Source organism: Fulmarus glacialis, unplaced genomic scaffold (genome assembly GCF_000690835.1).
Source record: "Fulmarus glacialis isolate BGI_N327 unplaced genomic scaffold, ASM69083v1 scaffold4284, whole genome shotgun sequence".
Lineage (NCBI taxonomy): Eukaryota > Metazoa > Chordata > Aves > Procellariiformes > Procellariidae > Fulmarus > Fulmarus glacialis.
In genome coordinates, this window is record NW_009208538.1 from 26411 (window position 1) to 48382 (window position 21972).

The following is a 21972-nucleotide window of genomic DNA, read 5'->3' on the forward strand; positions in this document are numbered from 1 at the left end:
GCAGAAGATAGCCTATCTCACATCTCTCTCTTAGAAATGCCCTCAGACCACCTCGGTCCCAATGTACCTAAGCAATACAATTCTTTTGGTAGATTAAAAAAAAAAAAAGGAACAAAAACCCAGGCAATTTTGCTTCACATCTCTGTATTAAACAAGAAATCTGTAATAAATCTGTACAAGAAATGGAGAAATTAGAAGGTAAATTAGTAAGTGTTTGTGGTTCCAACTAATGCTTACAAAAGAAATAGAAAAGTCACAAAACAGCGGGGGGGGGGGAAGATTACTTCTGGTAAAATAACACATTCACTAAGTACCTCATGAAGAAAAACACACTTTAAACTAGCTCCAATTATAATGCAGAAATAACTGTTTTATCATCTGGTTTTAGGAACTAATGGTGACTCTCTTATCATTTTTGTTGAGGCAAAGCAGGAAAAAGACCACAAGTGAAAAAAATATAGACAAGCAAATCCAAAAGCTATTCACTTGGATTTTGAAAGAAGTCAGTTAATAATCCCAACACTAAGCCATCCTGATTTACTGTATTAGATATGCAAAACAAGCATGGTAAAATAGCATGCATTTAGAAGTTTGATACAATATTAAGAAATAATACATCTGGAAGCAGCACTCACAAATGGCATAAACTATTAATTTCATAATATTTTTAAAACCTGATACATGCTGGTACCTTCTAAACTTATTGTTACTTACTAACTTCTTAAATTATTAAAGAGTAATAGAAAATTATTTGAAGTATTACAGGCCACATCTTCAAAGGTGCTAAAAGCTGAAAATGACTGGTTGAACTAAAGCAAGATAGGTGTTACACGATGGAGATCTTTCACTGGCTTCCTGATGCTCAGGCATTTTTATAGGCCACTGTATGCATTTAGAGAACTGACAGTTTCAATATCTGAACATTATCCCCCTCTTGAGTCTTGCAATATCCCAAATACTTTCTGGGCATATTTATACAATAGGGTGTGGGATGAGAATTTCATGATGACAACCAAAATGCAAGCAAGAGCTGTTCAGCTAAAAATGAAAAATGAAAACAACAACAAATCACAACAACTAAATTAAAGAAAACCCTAATGTACCACTGTAGGGTACATTAGGATCCTCATGTACTACCTTACAGCCCAAATGCAGCTTGCCCATTGAAAGAACCCAGTATACAAGAACTAAGACATAAGAGAGAATCAGGCTTTCTCTCTTCACCTGATCCATTCACACCCACTGCATAGCTAATTTTCTGGTTCACCTATTTGACAGCTTCCAAAAATTATTTAAGAGCCGTAGCTTATGTTTCCTCACCTTTTGCTGTTTCTTGGGTAGCTTTGGTAAAAAAAAAAAGACAATTAAGAATATCTGGATAACACCTTTTGTGGAAATGGAAACTGAGGTTACATCTATTTTATGGTATTCACTTTTAAAGTGAGCAAAAGTATTCACTTATAACATGAGCAAATAGATGCTGGCAAAAGTCAGTAACAACAACTGGTTGCAAGGAATAGTGAAATTGAACAAAAAGAAAAGAATTATGGCTTGAACATCCCTCAGCCGTTTATTGTGAAAATGGCTACTGTTAAGAATAAAATTTTACCTATTAAATCCATCTACTACGGGAATAACGCTGAAGATATTATAGATAATTCCTTGATAACAAAAAAAAAAAAAGAATAAACCATGCAGCATGATTTTTTAGAAACTTTTCCCATTTTTTAAGCTCATGTTACTGCATTGATTGTATTCAGTTCTTTTTTCAATCTGTTTTCATTAAAATATTCCCACTGAGAGATTGTCATACTAAGCTGCTCTCTTCTGTACAATGTTTCTGTCATTTTCTTTGACATAAATATATGCTTTGAGGTAATTATTAGTGACAAAGCATAGCAATTATTCCATATGGATGGTTTTACGCACCATCACAGTAAACATCTGATTTGATCCAACTCCCAAGAACACACCCTAGTCATCAATTGCAACTCAGCCTATTGCACCTATTCCTTGAAGGCAGCACAAGATGTATTGTTTAGGTAGAGGGAGTCCTGATGATAAAAGCATCTCAAATCAGCAAGACCATAAACGTATCAGTCCTTTTGAATCAAATACATTATGACTAGAAGCAAGATATTTTGGAGGAGAAGCCCTCCAAAATTTGTGTAATTTGGCACTTTGGTTGACTTAATATAGCTTAGTCATACTGTTAATTCCAACGTGATGATAGCAAAATCTTTAAACACTCTGTACTGTCAGTGAGGATGAAACTTCAGCACGTTTAACATTTTTGTCTCAGTGAAATAAGAGGATGCAAAACACATTTGGCATTTTGCATGATTCAGCTGTATAACTATAATACAGAAAATGAAGAGTCAATGGCATCACTGAAAAAAAAAAATCTGCCTCTGTCTAAGTTGAGGTTATAAATTAGAAGAAAAAAATATTGCTTTTTATGTAGAAATGTTTCTACTAACTTACCGTAACTGAACTGATCAAATTCTCTACTTTGGACGCAATTCTGCCATCGAATGCCTTGTAAGAATTTCAAAGCAAGTATTATTATTTGCTATTCAATTACAAACTGGTGCATTCTCAGTATGCGTCTGATCTAAACCTGTATTATTTTGTAATAATAAATTAGTTTCGTGTAAGTTTGTCAGTGTGAGTGCACGTTTTGTTTGGATAGGTTTTATTCCATATATAAATTTCTCAGTCTACAAAAATAGAACCAACACTTGCAATGTTATTAATTTTCAGCTTGGGAAAGGTGGATAGGATGCCTTCTTTTCTGTTTAAAGGGCATAAACCAGCACCTGTTTGCATGGTTTACTACTGTATTCACCAGCATCATTTGCGGCGCTCTCGATGTCGAGAGAGAGAGAGAAAAAATTAGTTTGCTGGTAACTTGTGCTCCCTCTGCTGGTTGAATAAAGCATGAATAGCAAGCAAAAGCATAATCATTGGGGCAGTATTACAAATGCAGAATTGTTATTTGAAATTTCCTAGCCACACTAAAAATGCCACATAAAATATAATTTGATTCAAATTTATTTGCAAGAGGATGAAATGTATATATTTGGATTGGGTTTTCATTTGCCCTACTACATATTTACTAAATCAGACAATGTATCCATGATTTCCAGCTATGATGGCTTGTAAACATTTCCAGTGATTAATTGGATAGTCATTTGAGTCAGCACAAAGTAATTTCTCTCCATTAGATTAAATATGTCACACCCTGTCAATTAAAAATCCATTTAACACCAACCCAGCAATAATAAGCATTTTGGAACGACGCACCAGAAATTCTATTTGTGACTAAAATTCCCTATATATAGTGTAGGAATTTGGCCTAGCATTGCAAATAAATTTATTCTTCACTATAAGTTTGCCTACAGCAAGAACTGTAAAAGACAAATTTTCCTTTTATTATAACATTTCTGTAATGGATTTTTAACACATCAGCACCAGATAGCTGTAAGCATTAGTTCATTTTCATGGTTTTATAATAATTATTTCTTATTCTTTGTCTCTTTGGGTACCAGGAGCAATGTCCACATTAAAAAAGCCCTAAGCCCTAAGAATATAAATTCATCCATATTCCCTCAGATGGTGATAATATCACAAACACAAATGAAACATGCTATTTTTAACATTCTTTTTTTTTCTTTTTTTCTTTTTTTTGTCTATTTGGATAACAACTAATACATTCAACTAATACTATCACAGAATGTGAGCATATGTAATTGATTATATGCCATTCTGAGAATTTTAACTTTATCTAGAATCATAAGCAAGAAGCACTGACGTAACGATTTGAATGCTGGAGATATTCTTTCACTTTAAAAAGGATGACAAATCAAAGTACTGTGCAAAAAGCTATTATGTTCAGGAGAAATTTTTGTCTTCATTTCAGCTGTCAACAATTTTTGTCAGGAATTCAGGAGCAAATGATGAGCATTTGCTTTATTTTGAATTTGTGTTAATTTCTTTTGTAAATACCTAAACATTTCTAGAACAGAATTGCATACTTGCTTGGTTCACACAGTACCTATGACTATCACATTGACGTGGGGACAATTCCTTTAAGTATTTCCACAGATGCAGACTGATTTATGAGCTTTGTGAGTTAGTTGAGCTACTCAGCAAGTGTCGGTTTTGTCTGAAGCTGCAATTAATGTGCTAAGTAAGGGAAACTGAACCAAATTTGAACCAAAAGATACAAATAACTTTCAAAACTTTCTGACCTATGCAAAAAATACGTGAAGGAAGATCAATGAGATCACAAAGCCTTAATAGGAAATCAAAGCTAATACAAGTGGTATAGCCATGACACTGCTAAGATCTGAACATATTTGACACTATTCACTTCCCCAAAGTCTGCTGAGGACCCACTGCGCTGCCCTAGGACAGAGGCACTGCCTCAGTGTTAGTAGGTGTCATGTTGATTTGTATTTTGTCAGAAAGCAAGAAGACACATAGTGAAAAGCAGAAGCGTACAAAGACATAAAAAAAAAAAAACTACATTAAAAAAAAACCCCCAAAACCCCCAAAAAACCCTACACCAAAAAAACCCCCAAGAAATACCTTGAAGAGACAAGTGGGAGTCAATGGGCAGAATGAAGTAAAATCGCCTGTCTGATCTGTCTCATGACCCACATGACTAAAGACTGTTTCTTTTGCACCACTGAGCCAAATGGCACAGCCTCTATATCTCTAAAGGCACTGTTCTTTGACTAAAAGGGTGATTACATGAATTTGTCTTTGCGAAAGAAACATTAATTCATCGTGTTTTAAAGAACATTCCCCCCATTCTGGCAGGTTTTTCAACGTGAGGCAATGATGAGACTCTAGAAAACTGTGCCAAAAATCCTGTTCATATTAGATAATGTCATATTGAATGCTGAGCCTTCTCGCTAGGATTCACTGCACGTTAATTCCTGAAAAGGCCCATGTGCGTGGAATCCTGTAAAGTGCCTGTGGAATGGGCAACTCCTGGAGGGAAGGGCAGCATTTTGAAATCAGCAACTAAATCTGAATTTAGCTCTAAGGATTTAAGAACTTTATTTCATCCTGATTAGAGTCCTGTTCTTTGGTGTCAGAAGGTATTTCTGACTGTTAAAAGCAAGAATGTAACATAAGGGCCTGGATTACCCGCAGCTTTTTCTTGGTAGGCAGAGGGTAGTCAGACATACGCCGCCTTCTTTCTCACAGATGCTGCAATATTTCTGAACTAGGAGGAGGGGATATATTGGACCCTGACATTGAAAGAACTGACTTGAGGCGCTCTGACACAATGGGGAGTTTATCTTTCACAATGGAGAGCGATTTTGTCTGCATCGCTAGAAAGTTTATGTTTATGTTCAATTGGGATTATATGCAGTAATGCCAATGTTGTCATTTTGTATTATAATTGTTATCTATTATTAATCCCTTTTACTTTGGAAAGCAATACAAGCATTTTACAAAAGGACATGTCTTATTGTGTATAATATTTGTACAGTATAAGCTGAAATGAATTTAAATAACAAGAGAATTTTAATAATGAATTTGTATTTTTCCAAAGAAGACAAAGAATTGACTGAAAGGGTGGAGGTTAAAAATAAACAAGTCATCGAAAAAAAACTGACAATTTGAAACTCAGAACAAACTTGCTATATTCTGTTTTGTCTCAGAAAAACATTATCTGTAATACGAAACTGCTCAAACATTATAATCTATTAAAAAACCCACTCCTAAATATGTTTTAAAACAGATTTAAAATATTTTTTAAAAAATAACTAATTTTAGTTAATTTGCTTTTAAAAACACTTCAGAAAACAGAAGTAAAACTCCACATTCCTATACCAATTACAGAAATTATAACTGACTTTAAAAACCACATAATAAAGATTTTGAGGAAGAATCAAAACTATAAACATGTAAACAAGAGATATTGGATTCTTAATTTCTTAAAGCTATATATATAAATCCCGAATTTGATTTCCTAAGTAGCTACTTAAATTTACAAAAGTAGTGAAGAAATAATAGAACAATTGCAATTTTGAGATTACCTGATAAATGTCAGATATACATATACTGAAACTTGAAACTACATAAAGTTTAGAGAATCTACTCTATAGAAATTCCGTTTTTTCTGGAAAATAAATGTTACTGTTACTATTATCACCTACTAATAATTCAACAAAAATAATGTTGCACACTATTGTACCTATCTTGTACAGTATTTTACTATTTTTATGTATGGAGCCTTATTCCTCATATTAATGAAGAAGCCATTGAATAGCTTACTTTTCTTTATTCCATGCCATCAAATAATGTAAAGATGGGACTTATCTTGCTACTGTCTTTTTGTCCCCTCCCCCCTCCAAAAAAAAAAAAAAAGGGGAAAAAATATTTTTTATTAATTAAGTCTTATCAGTATAATTTTGATAAAAATACTTTTTCCAAGTTAAACAGACACCGCAATTCAACAGCAATGACAACGAGAAGACTGCAAACACTCAGTTATATATTAAGCAGACATTTGGCTAATATGAAAAAATGGTCCAGTATGCAAGCTATAGAAATCACCTAACGTACATCTTCTTTATCAGCTTTGTTCAAGTTTTTCATTTCTTTATTTCTTAGTCGAATAGACACAGAGCCTAAAGATGTAGGCACCTTTCCTTCACATCACTGCTCAGAGAAGGAACACCGTTGATCTCTTTGCTATTGCCCAAGACTTTTTTCTTCCTGGTAGCCCACAGTTAAATATACCACTAATCCTGGACAATATTCTCAGTTTCCCTAATCTAATGAAAAAATCATGACCTACCCATTCAGCCTTAGTAAATATCATGGCTTACCACCTTTTGTTGTCACTTCGGCTGTATTTATTGTGATGTCAATGAGACAAGACCTCACAGAGCATTTTTAGTGAGCAAATCTCTGAAGATGCTAAATACTTCATTAGTTAATCCCTAACAGATACATAGTGGTTGAGTAGCTACCCACTTGTGTAAAATGTAACCTCTATCCATACACTAAACTAAGTAATGTATATATGCTTACTACTGATCATGCAAAGACAACAAAAAGGTTTTTTTAAATTTTATTTTCTGTTTTGATACGAACAGAGCAGGTTTTAAAAAAAGTAAAAAAAAGATTTGTTCTTGTTGGTTTTTTGTTTTTTGGGGTTTTTTTTGGTTTTTTTTGTTTTTGTTTTTGTTTTTGTTTTTTTTATCTTGCCTTGCTATTGATACAGTTTTGAAGTTTATCATGAACAAAATCTAAATGCAGGGTCTTTTCTGTTTGTTTTTTTGTTATTTTTTTTTACCCAGTTATGATAGGAGTTAGCAATCTCCTTCAGCATCCACAGATTCAAATGTAAAGGCCAGGGATTAAGCACAGCCGATTAACAGTCTGTGTCCTCTTCAGTCTAGCATTTCCACTGTAGATAAACCCATATTCAGACTGAAGTTACAATAAACAGACTGTCCTCAATATCATTTCCCTAGATGACCTCCTCAAAACTGACATTCAAGTATTGTGGAAAATTACAGTTTATAGTAACTGGAAAAGCAACCAAGACAACATATACCCACACAAATGATTCTGAAGATCAAGCAAAATTTTAGAAAGCAATCTGGATAAAATGATAATTTTACTATAAATATTTTATTTGTCTCAGTTCTGAGTAATTTCTAATGATTATAGGTTTAACAAATAAAATAAAAGCAGTTTGCTAAATTTTGGTTTTATTGCTTGTACTGTGTATCTTTACAATAACTGCATTATTATTTATACTTATTATGACCAAAAAAAAATCTCGATGGATTATAGTGGTTGCAATTCTTTCCCTTCCAACAGCAAAGGAAAACAAACACTGAAATCCTCCAGTTACTCTAGATTCTCTGAAATGTAAGTGTTACTTTAAGGAAGGTGTCAGTACAAACCATTTGTCCAGTGAAAATAGCAAAAGAATAAAAATCCACATGGACAGAATTGAAGAAATATTCTGTTAGGTATGTGTTTTGATTTCTATCATAAATAATATTTTCACCTAAGATGAAAAAAAACCTCCTAAAAACAAAGATACTTTTTGCTTTGTAGGAACTTTTTAACATGGAAAGTTCTGACAGGAGTCTGCTGCTATTTGACATTTGAAATCCAGAATCTTATGGGTCAAAAGAAAGGCTATGATCAATACAGATATAAACTGTGTAACAGGGCTTTTTAATTTCTTTACCTAGATGCTCCAACTATATTAAGGATCTATAGAATTTTGTGTCATTTAATGTCAGTGTACTTCTTTAGACAGAAGCAGCAACATTTCAAACTATTTTATTATAAATAACTAATCTTATCTACCCAGTTAAAGGGACTGTGTTCTACTCTTATTTCCATTAGTTTATACTGGCAGAATTCCAGTGAAGCAATTCTGAAATCAGATGAATGCATGTGTGCATTTATTCTTCAATTCGTTATTCAAAGTACCTGATCAAAATTTGGGTCCCTTTGACCAAACCACACAAGTGATAAGAAACAGGTCATGCTATATAGTGCAACCCCCCCCCCCCGCCAACAAAACAAAACACCAAATCTGAGCTGTATTTTGATTAGTTATTCACTAGTATTGGTTTCAGGTAAGCACTGCATGTGAACACAGTTAATTCATTAGAGTTGTTCATCAATTCTTTTCATCAATTCTAAACATGAAATTTGAAGGTTTTTTTTTTTAAAAAAGATAGCATAAAATGATTCAGATTAAGTTTCATAGTCAGAACATTAATCAGGTTTGGATGATACCATCCACCTTTTCTTCCAGACACAAAACTGTTTCAAAACTCTTCTAAATAAATCTGTACTCGAGAAAGAATTGAAAATTGGAATTTAACTAAAAGTCACTCACTTGGAGATGTTGCTTCAAAAACTAATTTCGTGGTCTGTCTTCATAATAACGTGACTTATTTTTGCCAACTAAGGCTTATATAATGAAGCATAATGTGTTTAATCAGACTGTATAGACTACAATTTAAGGCTATTTATGTTTAGTATGATTTGGAGACACACTAACTTAGGAGATGTGATCTGTAGGTCAGTTCTCCTTAATCACCTTTATGAGCAGAAGGTTGCATATTTTCCTCACCAAAAAAGCCACGCTGAGTTATATGTAACTAGTGATAAGATATACAGCATACAATTAAAACATCATATATTCCATTTATTCATTTTTAAGTTTCTTGTTCCCCATTGAAACCTGTTAAAAATTGTTGTCATATTGTACAGGAACAATCTTGCCTTCAGCTTATCACTAACATCAAACCTTGTCTCTCATTATTCAGCTATGCATGGGTTTATTTTTTGAAGGGGATATATAAAAGAAAATGGATTCCCTTTACATGCTATTTAGCGTAAAAAAAAATCTAAAACCAGGAGGAAGAGTAAGACATGTACTTTTTGTGGAATTAAGTGGACAAAAAGGTCTACAACAGGTGAAATTAAATTTATCAGTCCTTTCTATTTTTAATCTAACAGCAAATGCCATTAGCTATTACATGCAAGATGAGGAATTTTATAGGTTGTTAGTCATTCAGCACAGAGTATTTTATTGTTATCCATTTGATATCAAGTATTCTTTTCCTAGATATTTGTATATATTTTTCCACATCTAATTTCCTGTCTTCCTTAATTAATGGATGAAACTTCTTATTACTAGATTGGAGGAATATATGAATTTATTAACACTGGGCTTTAAAATAAAACTGAGTTAGCAGAGCTGATATTCCTTCAGTGAGAACAAATAAAATCTTAACCTGAAATGCTTTCTTAGGGCAAACTTACCCTAGTGATTAATTAAAAGCTGCAGGATAAAATCCAGAACATAAACAAATTTGGGAAAGAATGATTTTTGTTATTATCCAGGGAGCGAGATGCAGTGCAATGGGACTGGAAGAGGGAAAGAACTAAGTGGAAAGGTCTGCTCTTTCGTCTACATGCATGCACACACACACACACACATACACATGCACACACAGAGCCCCATACACACAACTTTTCTTCCAGAGCACTTTTCATTTAAGCAGCTTGGTAGTATTTATGTTTGCAGAGCTCCCAGTATTCCCAAACCTTACCCCTTTATTTTTAGCTTTCAGGTTTTTGCTTCAGCTGATGAGAACAGGAAAAGAAGGTGGTATGTTTATTGCTGGCAAACAGCTTGGAAATTCTGAGTAAAGAAGCCAATCAAGGCAGAAGGATTATAATAATCAAAGTACAAAATTTGCATATTTAGAGTATGGTTACTGAGAAATAACAATGCCTTGGTTATGCAAATCAAACCCTCAGCTATCGTGAAGGGATTTGCATATCTGGGAGAAATCTGTCATGTTATGCATCGGTAACTACATTCTAAGTGGCTGAAAGAAATGGCTTTTAGCAGAATATTCAATATAATTGCCAGTAGAATTTTTTATTTCCGTGTGATATAGAATAAACTTTACTCATTTGGGGCCTGATAAAAACATGTCTTCTTGTCTGTAGGAAGCAATACCATTCAGAATCACAAAAGATACATTCAGCATGCCATAAAGCTGGAGTTTTTAAGATTGAGATCATGAAAACATTCAAAGAGCTGTGCGTTACCAATTGTGTTCATCCTTTTTGCCTATAGAAGGTGGTTTAAAGCAGCCTTCTTGAGAGAGGATTGCAGAAAACAGATGAAAGTTTAAGGCCACCTCTTCAGCTTTGAATAATAAAATCATGTTTACTTAATTTTAAATTTAGTGAATGAAGAAAAACAAGTTGGACTGAAAAGTTTCATGGGTAAAAATCCTGAAAAAAACCTGCAGACTGAATTACTGTAACAACTTTCTATTATCTATTTAAATCAAGCAGAGTTAACAGTAGGCTCAGAGGTATTATAATAAAACTAAAGAAAAAAATAATTAGATAAATCCTCCTTTAAAATTGAGTATGTGGCAGTATTTGCATGGGAAAATAAATATGTTACTTCTGGTTAATGTTTATTTCCCGTTTTCTCTCTTGTGAATGATGCCTAGCTGTAGTTCAGATGTAAACTTAAGGCTGGTTTATGCACCCTGGCCATTGCCTGCAAATAAAATTGCAGTTTGGTGTTACACTGAAACATGAGAGAGAATTCATGCAAGCATGTTCAATCTAAATATTACTTATAATGCATGTTTAGAGGCATGATCCATTTGCCCAGATAAAACATGAAGGAAACTGAGCAACATACTTTAAAGACCTGGCTACTACTTATGTGCAGAACTGGTGAATACGCTGCAGTGTGGTCCTTAAGAATTACTTACCATCCTCTGTGGGCACATAGATATTCAAATACAGGCAGTCTTCATTTTGATCTTGAACGTATGTCACCACAGTATCCAGATTGGCTGTAAACCAGACTGGTAGCATGTCATTGAGCAGTGACCTCTCATCCAGGTACTGCGGGCAGACAGCGGCAAATTGTGTGGCGTTGCGGACACCCGTCCAAGACGATGGTGGCTCCGGGGGTTGAAATCGCCTTTCCCCAGTCGGAGGAGAGGCGTAAGGAACACCCAGGTACTGCTCCACTGGACCAAGGATCTCATTGGGCAAAGGTGTTCTTAAACCACGTATTTTGCCATAATTTGTGGTAACAACTGGGTATTGTGCTTGGCCATCGATGAGTGTAAATCTTATAGCCAGTGCAGTTATCCACAGGAGGAAGTTAGAATTCAACATGACACACACTGGGGTGAAGATCAAAGGCAGCCATAGGAGTCCCATTGGTTTCGACATTATTTAAATCAACATCAGCAGGGCTCTTTTTTCCACAGCCAGCAGAAAATTAATCAGTCAAGCAAAATGAAAACTAATAAAATAAAATAGTAGTCAAAAGGAGATGAAGTAAGGGAAAACGTAACCTTGTTCAGGCAGCAAAAAACCAAAAGCTGATGTGTGGTAGGTGCCTCAGCTGACTGGCCGTAGACAAATCCCAACGTCAGAAGAAACAAGGGAGTGTTTGCTCCTAAGGCCCATCCCAGACTTCAGCGTTGGCTTAATCCTGGCAACGCACGGCACTTCCCAGCAAGTAGTGCAGGGAGAGATCCACAGTTATTCCACTTCCCCAGCAAAATGGCTCCTTCCAGTGAAGTTTAGCCCACTCAGTCAGCCTGTGGCCAAGAGAAAACAAGCAATTCAAATCAACAGACACATTCATATCGGCGTAAATTTAAAAAAAAAACAACAAAAAAACTCCAAACCAAACAATGAAATTCACACACTACTTCCCCACCAAGGCCCACAAATGTTTAATGAACTTAAGGCACCATGGTTAGCTATGTGTTTCCAAAGATACGTAAGGTAAGAGAGCTGAAAATTGAAGCCACAAACTTGTCAGAAGTTATACCGCAAACCAAACATTTCTGCTCCCATATATGCTTCCAAACCAAACCACAGCCCAAACATTGCTGCTTTCAGGAGGGGTATCACATTTAAGTGCTAGCTCCAGGGTGGTTTCTGCCCTAAATAAAGAGTATCTCCCTTTTAAGCATATTTGCACTCCCACAGCAAACATTCATTACATGTTTTGCTACATTGGATAATCTCTCTTTGTTATGATATGACTTCTGTATGTAAGTATTTTTCACAGGTATGCCTACTCTTTTGTATGACAACCTAATTTACCTCCACCTAATTCAGAAATTCCAATTAATGTAATAGCATTACATTAGTTTAAAGCAAGTCTGAGAACAGTTAGTCAAAATTAGATACAAACTTAAGGGTTTTCATATCTGTTTTCTTTGTTCTATGTCTGACAAAAAGGAACAATAGCAACTGAAAAGAAAAAAAAAAGCATGATACAATCTCTCAAAAGTCAGATTTTCACGTGCATAGTGTAGGTCAGACCTAACTACGTAACGTTACCTTCTTGCATGCTCCTACTTCTAATTTTTAGACAGAAGGCAAGTCATACAACAATTCTGTTATTTTTTAATGAAATTAAAAGTCATTCATATATATATGCTAACCATTACAAGTAGTAAAAATAAACACACAACACTGGTTAATACTCACATTTTTCTCCCTGCACAAAGAAATTGAGGAGTTCCTTTTTACCCGTTATTCAACTCAAAACGACAGGTAACAACTCCACAGCTAAAACAATCCTTATTATAGGAAACTGATACTGATACTTTTACATTTGATAGGATGAACACACATTTATATATAAAACATATATAAGTGGACTACTGCCAGGTCCTGTTTTCAGTCAGGACTCTGTCTCATGAAGATATAAAATCATTTTTCAGGAACAGAAAAAAACAAGGTAAGTAGCTATTGACAGTGATTTCAAATTACAAAACAAAACAAAACAAAACACACCCACAAAACCACCCCAAACAATGCAAAAATAACCAGAGGAGACATCTATGCTAATTCTTTTAGAGAAGGAAAGGCATCTGAAAGAAAGATATTTCATTCTCTCAAAACTTCTGGAATTCTTCAATGACTTCATTTTAGCACTTTTATCCCAAAATTTTTGAAACACCTGAACACCAGAAGCCAGAAAAATATCAGATACATATTATTTATCGTGAACCCAAATTTCTATTCACATTTTCACTGCTAGATAATAGGCTCAGATGCTGCCTCCAAAGGACTTGCAACTTAAGTGTAATTTCTGAAGGACAAATCAGTAATGGCTGTAAGTGTCATGTCCCCAAGGGCACCACTAGCCCTTGCAGGTCCTGCCAAGCACCACCTGGGACCTTTCCCCACCCTGCCTATGGCCATAGGACCCCATTTCAACCCAGCATGGGGCCATCAGTCCCTGCCTCAGCTATGCTGCAGGGAACCCTGTGCCTAGACCCATGCCCAGCCTGGATCTTGCCTTGACTGGTTCCCCAGGTCAACCTTGGACCTGACTCCTTACCCTGCCTGGCTTGACGATCATTGGACGGTGTCAGGGTCCTGTCCCTGTCCCCAGCTGAGCCTGGATGGGGTGGATGCCCCATCAGTGAGAGTATTGCCCTGCCAGCTCCGCAGTGCCCACAGCTCCTCGTTCATCCTCCCCCATGGGGCAGCCCCACTCCGGCTGTTCCCTGGCACTGAGAGTGGTCAGCCGGCTACCGATCACCCAAAATTCCTCCTCAAGCACCACCTTCCCTTTTGATTTCTGCTACTGTCTTTAACAACAGAAGTCAGCAGCAGGCAATTGATTTAGGGTAGTGTTCCCTCATGCTCTCTCCCATCCTGACTTTGGTACACTTTTCTCATCATGCAGCACGAAACAGGTTTTCCAAGTGAAGAATCAATCTGTGCTCAGGGAGGAGCAACAGATCCTATTCACTTGACGTCCACAGATGTTTGTAATAACATTATAAGAAAAGAAATGTGGAATAAAGCACTGAGAAAATTGACAAGGTGGAAGGAAAGACAGTGATCCAGATGATGAAAAATGGAAAGAGAAAAAACTTGTCTGGGCAAACAGCAAATGAAAAAAAGAGGAAACAAAACAAGAAAAGAAAATGGGAATGACAAATAAACAACAGTGAACACATTAACAGCATGGAGAGAATGACAAATGACAACATGAAGGAAAGTGGAAATCCTCAGTTGATAAACATACTAGAGGTAATATACAACTGTCAAAAATGTGACTTAATAAGTAATATTTATCCATACTAATTACAGGGTGTCTTTGGATCAAATATCCAGTTATATTCCATTACTTTGAATGGGGTGAAAGGACAGGAAAAGGGAAACATTCATTATTGACCTGGAATTGAATTTGCTATATGATTCCATATATAGGAAATAAGACCAACAAAAGTTAACTTTGTGGGTATTAAATCCACTCACACAATGTGTTTTATTTTCCCCTGTACCTTAAGAAGAGCATACACTTTGCATTTCTGATTCATGCACACACAGACATTTAGATTTTAAGGATCTTGAATCCATAAAGAAACATAATGTTAGCTAACGCACAGAATATAGCTAGTTCTCTTAGCCCCGCTGTCTGACCTGTAACAGACCTGCAGCCTTTGCTAACCAGTGCAAAGACATAAACAAACAGCAGATAGTGACAGGTGCATTAATACAGTCAAGGTATATACCATAAAAGAGCAATTCTAAGATGATGTCAGAATAAAACCACTATTTATTGTAACATGCTCTGGTTATTAAAAGTTATTGTTGTTAGCCAGTTAAATGGCAACAGAAGCCATCAAAGTTTTTAATAATTTCTTATTAAACAGGTCTCTTCAAAAAGTTTACATAAGTAATAAATTATGTATGACCACTGTATACAATAAGGCTTTAAACTGAAGTCTCACGAAGAAAATTGTTTTGCAAAGACAGTGTTAGGCAGAAAATATCCCACTTTTCAGTTTATTGACTTATTACTAGAGAAACTACCATTTTCCTAAGGTTAGTTTCACACATGAAATACATACACTTTCATACACAGAGAGAAAGATACACGGAATAATTTTTGGTAAGAGTATCAAGAGATAAGGAAGAAGGCATGCTACCTCTACATCCATGAACTAGCTGATTTTGCTATGTGCGTCATTAAAAAGGCTGGAAGATGTAAACAGAGAGTCACAAATTGCAATTAGAGATTAATCTTAAATAGAAAACTGTATGCATTTTAGAATGTTTTTAGATATTATACCAAAAGCAGTTTGATGCACCTGTATATGTATCCAGTCAGCTATTTAATACACCTTTACATACTGAGTCTACAGGAAGAAAAGTACTTGTCATGTCTTTATTTATTATCACTAATAATGTTGTATTTTTTCCTTTTTTTTTTTTTTTTTTTAATTGCTTCAAGTGTTATAAAAATGTGTACAAACTTGCTTGCAAAAACTTGCTAGTTGGAAGCATCACCCACTCAAACAATCAAAAACGATCAATCCAAACCAAAATATTCAGGTTAAAATGGCAACTTCTGGCAACACACGAAGAGATATCAAAGAAGATCTGAAATCACATACATTCATACATGACTCTTTATTGGCAGAGGAGTGTAATTTGAGGCTAATGAGACACTGATGACCTTTGAAGTAAATGCAGATTGAAGTTAACATGGATGTGCATCTACTAAAAACACCACTTATACTCGATTATAAATTTATGCCTCAAGCCACACTTAGAGATGCTTAAATAGTCTATGAATCAGGCCTTCAGGGCTAACCTGATGGTTTCCAGGATCTGCAGTTAGCACTTTTTCAACTTGAGCAGATGAGAATGTCAGTAGCTTTATACTAATTCTGTATCTGCTGGGGAAATATGAGACATGGCTTAAAAGTCCTCTTTGGTCCAGGGTAGAATAGCAAACTCTAAAATGATTTCAAGTTTTTTTGACCTGCTTGTCCAGGTCATAGACAGTCACAAGAAAATCAAGCACAAATATAAATTATATGAGCACAGGAGGCTGAGGACAGCACAGATTTCCTGGGGTTTCTCAGGCTTTATCTAAACTAACTAGTGCACTACTCTGCACCTCAGCTTTCAGTCGCTGACCACCTTCTGTATCTGTCCCTCCTTTCTGCTCAAATTTCCTGGAGCAAGGTTTTTGATGTGTATGTAGGTCTTATCTCAATACAGAATCAGGGTTAAACACCGACATCCCCCTCTTTAAACATATGCTCTGAAAGCATACAGTTGGCTTGATTAGCTGAACCCTAAGCATCACTGGCTAGTCACCAGAACAAAAATAACAAGTAATGTAATCCACAAAAATTCAGATTCTCCTCAAAGTGATATTTTGTACAGTATTTAATGCATTTCACAAAATATGCGGATTTCAAAAATATTTCATTTACAAAGAACATGAGTTGTGGCTTTTCTTTTTTCCCTACTCTTCCTCCCCTTGAAAGATATAATTTTGAAAGTCATGAAGTGGTTTTATGGTGTTTTTTAGTTTGCGGTTTGTTTTTATTTTGGGGGAGGGGACAGGTTGTATGGTTGCTTGTTGTTGGTGGTTTTTTTTAATAAAAGTAATTAAAATATATTATCCTGTTTTAAACATACATAAAACTCTATAATAAATTAATGTAGTGGCAGGAGACTGTAAATAAGAACTACTCAAGGCATAGCAATTTGTGAATATGTCTGCAGTATTGATAGCAGTACAGTATAGCAATACATACATATAATTTGGAACATTAGCAGAAAACTAATCACACAGTTGTTTTCTGTAAAAGCTCTTCCCAAAGCAGGTTTAAGTGCACCTCTACCTCAAATTCAGGACTGCAACCTCTTAATTGTCACTGTATTCAAAATCTTTGCTCAATAACAAAAGAACATTTCTTCCAAATATCAATAAATGCATACAGTTTTTGTCTACCATCTTTCAAATAAAAAAACAGTTACAATTTCTTTAGGTTTAGAGTCTTATGGGAAATTCTTTTTCCTAATAGAAGCTATATGTTTATTTTGTTGGATTTTTGTAAGCATAGATTTCAAGAGTGTATTATTAAATTATTATCAAAACAAACAAACAAACAAACAAAAAACAAACAAGCAAACAAAAACCCCAGAAAACAAATCCAGACTTACAATAACCCTAACTTAGCATTATAAACTTCGCTAGGGATAAGTATCTGAACTACATATCTACATTATTAATGGATTAACCAAGTTACATATCAGTATGATTTCTGTGCTAGTACTTGCTGTTCAGTCACAGCAATTCAGCAGGTAATAGGGATCGGAGGGGCTTTTTAGTGATTCAGAATACTGTCATTTGTCTTCTACATCACATTCTAATGTATCTCTTATTAATTCACAGTTAATATTCTCTTGAATATTTAAAGATTAAGAATGAAAAGAAAGTAAAATATCAGTGATACAAATTGAAGAACTATGATGTATCCTTTCTTAAAGTGAAAATAAATGCCAACTGTACAAACATCATTATGGACCTTGAAGTTGATCTTAGATTTATGGTTTGAAATAACTGAGGACAAAGGCAGATTATTTATTTATTTATTCTTAATATGGAAATAAAGCCTGGAAAGCAATGCAAATTATATACAAACATTAAATTAAGCAGTTGTTGGTTTGTTTAGTTTTGTTTTGTTTTGTTTTTTTCAAATAACATCCTGCATTTACCGTCTTATGAATTTCTCCAGTAAGTCTCTCAGATGGGCTCGGACAATGTCAGTAGATCCCTCAGGTTAGAAACTACAATCACTACTTACTTTTCAGAAAACGGACACACATTTATTTCATATCATTGTTTCTTGCCTGCAGCTACCACTCTTACTCTGAATTTCTAAGTCTCACACACTATCAAAAAGAACAATGGGATTATAAGAAAAGGTTGTGTGGTCCCTACATTGTTTTTGAAAACTGCAATTCTCTCAATAATGAAAACAATTTGAAAAGCAAGCAGAGGGAAAGAAAAAGTGAGATAATTACTCCTTTTCTAGAAAAAAAACCCAAGAAATACACTTCTTAAGTTCTTCTTAAGCATAAAAAATCAGGTGTTTGGATCTAATTATAAAAAGCTGTTGTTGAATAATCATAGATACAGTCTTCCTTTATTTTTTTCCTGTATTTAAAATGATAAAAAAATATTATGGCCAGGAGGACCCAATACTAACTGGAAATGCTCAGTTTAGACAGTTGCACTTATCTCACTGACTTTTGAACTCTGATTTCCACTGGTATTGCACATAAGAAGAATAGAAAAGTTCCAGTGGTTAGACAATTTTTATGATATTTTCTGCTTCTTGAGATAAATTGAGGCAGATTGCAAATAAATATAAGGTGTCAATATTAGGAGGGAAAAAACATGGCATAAACTGTTTATAAACATAAACTTTAAATTACTAATTATCCCAAAATTCCAGGTGTCTTCTACTCAGATCAAAATTTGACCATTCATGGTATGAATTTAAGCTTGTTATGATAGAATGGACACTGTAGCCATTCAAATGTCTGAAGCTATAATACAAGAGAGGTCATGACACACTCTCAAATAATAAAGCAGCAATTAATTGTGATTGCAAGGTAGTGTGACAGGGTACTAAGTCTTTTTTGTTCAGAAAGAGTCCAATGCCTAGAATATGACCATGGACGATGATCACAAGATACATTTGTTTATTTGATAGTCTTTGTCTAATTGTGGCTGCAAAGTCTTAAGAAAATACTCCTCTTCAAGTACATATTTTAGGGGAATGTACAAAAAATAGCATCAGTACAGTCTAGCACGACTGCTGACTTCATTTCCAGCCTTTACTTCTCATATGACCTTGTAAAAGAAATGTAACACCCTCTGGGTCTCTTTATTTCTTTTCTGCACCTCTGTTTTCTTATATTCAGATGTGTTACTCCAAAACAAAAGGTTATGGTCTGAAAGAGGATGTTCAGCCCCGAGATTCTGTAAGGCAAAAGCTCCTGTAGAGTAAAATTTCTTATGCCTGGAGTAAAAAAACAATTTATGAATACAAAAAAAAAAATAAAACATGCATACAAAAATCACTATTTTATACATTTTTTTAGGTTTGCAGAATAGACCTTTATAATTTGAATAAACCTTTGAAAATATCAAAGTTCGTTACCTATTACCACTGCAAGACATAAAAAATAAACATTTCTAACATGGAATGGGTCTAACTTCTTTCCAGTAAGAAAGGTCAAATGGCTGAAAAGGAACATTCTTAAGGGAATCTATCAGGTTTTTCTAAATATTAAACAGGGAAACTCACAGGTCTCATTCCTCTCTTTCTGTCTTCACCACTAAGCCTATGTGTGTGCCCTCCTCAAGGATGGAAGAAACTAAAACTCTTGTCTGAACCAACTGAGAAACTCTCTGAGGGACTGATTGTTAGGCAATTCAATCTCTTCAGGCTATTTAATGATTAGAATTTGGTATCTTCCTGTTGTCATTCCAGTCTAAGAAGAGGAAACATTACAAATGTTTCAATAACCAAAAACAGGGTGGGAAAAGAAATTTAAAGCAGCTGTGCATGTAGCTCCCACCACCACAATTTATTATATGGCCAAAACAAAATGGTTGCTGCTCTATTATACAAATTCCTAGAACCAAATTGCACAGGAGACACAGGCATGATGTTTTCATTTTATTACCTAGTTCAGTCACCAGCTGGTGATACTGCCTTCGTTCATATGATAATATCACAATTATGCACTCATCCTGGAAATGGGAGAGTTGAGTGACTACCCTCATTAACCTGAAGAAGTCTAAATGCACACTTCCCATCTTTTAAGTTACAAACATCAGATTTCAAATAAGACTGGGATGGCTATGAGGACTGTGTGTAGCATTGTCAATCCTAAACTGAAAGACTTTTGCTCTGAGATTCTCACCCTTGGAGTATGAGAGAACTGTAACTTTGCAGCCTCATAAAGCTGAAACTCCCCCAGATAGATATTCTCACTTTCAAGTAAGCCTTATGCAGTTTGTAGGAGAGTCATTTCATGAAATACAAATTGGGACGGGGGATTATTTTTACTACGCTATCACATCACAAAACTTTTTCCAACTTACTCTTCCCCTTAAGTTGTCTGTCTTTGCTAGAAAGTGGACAACTTCACCAGCAGAAAGGAAGAATGTCCTCCAACTTCCATTCCTGTGCTGCTCTCCTCCTTAACTTAGTGTGCTTTCTCCTGCTAAATGTTGGCTTGAGCCCCTTATATTTAAGAGGAGAGCTTGTCTCAGCAAGACAAATCTCCACAAAATGTTATGAAGGATGAGATCACCAGAATCACTCACTAGATCTTAGGAGACAATAATAAGGCTACCATTCCTATGCTGCCCGCTGCCTTCCCCTCTCCCCACCAAACACCGAGCTTAAAAACTAGCCTAGAACAGTCTCCACATCATATAGTCTGTTTAATGTCCTGTCTGTGCTGAATTCATAATGACGCATGAAATTCTTAACTTTCTGGTTGACATAAGTACTGGGAGTTGTGAATTATATTATATACTGTGGACCCCTAAAAGCTAAGCAGAATATTACCATACAGAAGTCCTGTTATGGATCCAGATCTTAGTCTGTTTTTAGGCCACTGCAGTAAGCACTGGAATTTAGGTCTAAGCAGTAAATTAAATAGGGTTAGAGCCTGGGCTCCAGCACTGTCCTGCCACAGTGTGTATACTGTGTACCTGTGTTACCTTCCAGCCAATGCACAGGCATGACCAGGGAACAGGACAGGCCGGAAGTTCTCCTAAACAGACAGTACAAATAAGGCAAATCTTTTTTTTTTTTTTTTAGGTAAGAAAGGTTTTCACTGTAGAGGTGCAAGCTGTGCTATGCTACGTGGCCCCAGGGGCAGAGAACAGGACCCAGACCATTTTATTTACCAAGAGACATAGCCTCATGGGCAGAACCAGACATATCCTTCCTGCCCACCGATGCCTGAAGTCCAAGGGTGACTGTGCGTGCTTTTATGTAGCGTACAGACTATTCCTTTATTGCTTAAATATGGAAAATGAGGAAAAAAATAGAGGTTATGTTCCCTCAGAAAATCAATGAAATATGGCTGTCGTCTGACATCAGATATGTTGACAAACCTGTAATATAAGAGGATGTACACAAGAACAGCAAAAGTGGGATTAGTTTGTAAAACAGCAATAAAACCTGACTAAATATTAAGCAGAATCCAACAACAAAATCTAGAAATCTAAGAAACAGACTTCTGAAATCCTATTCCTTTGGAAATGCAAATTCTAAAATTGTTACACAAAGTAGCAAGAAGATATACTACAAAGAATAATTCCATACACACAGAAGCTTGAAAAAGATGTCTCGGTATCAGTTACTTGGGTTTGGGTTGCTTTTTTAATGACTATTTCTTCAACTTTATCTATTTGTTGCCATAAAGGGCAGCAGGAAAAGAACAGAAAGCTAGGCTGGGATGGGAAAAGAAAAGGGTATAAAAATCAAATGTTTTTAGGTAATTTTCCATTCAATTAAAAAGATCCTCCATCTCCAACTC

At 35.3% G+C, this 21972-nt stretch overlaps 1 protein-coding gene across 1 annotated transcript; it reads right to left on the reverse strand.

Annotated features, from left to right (window-relative positions):
* Nucleotides 1-11315: 11315 nt before the first annotated feature.
* LOC104075857 (neuroligin-4, X-linked-like) lies at nt 11316-11787 on the reverse strand (the record flags this gene model as incomplete). Its single annotated transcript, XM_009576514.1, has 1 exon — nt 11316-11787. A coding segment is annotated over exon 1 (472 nt), but the record flags the coding sequence as incomplete, so codon positions are not given.
* Nucleotides 11788-21972: the final 10185 nt, after the last annotated feature.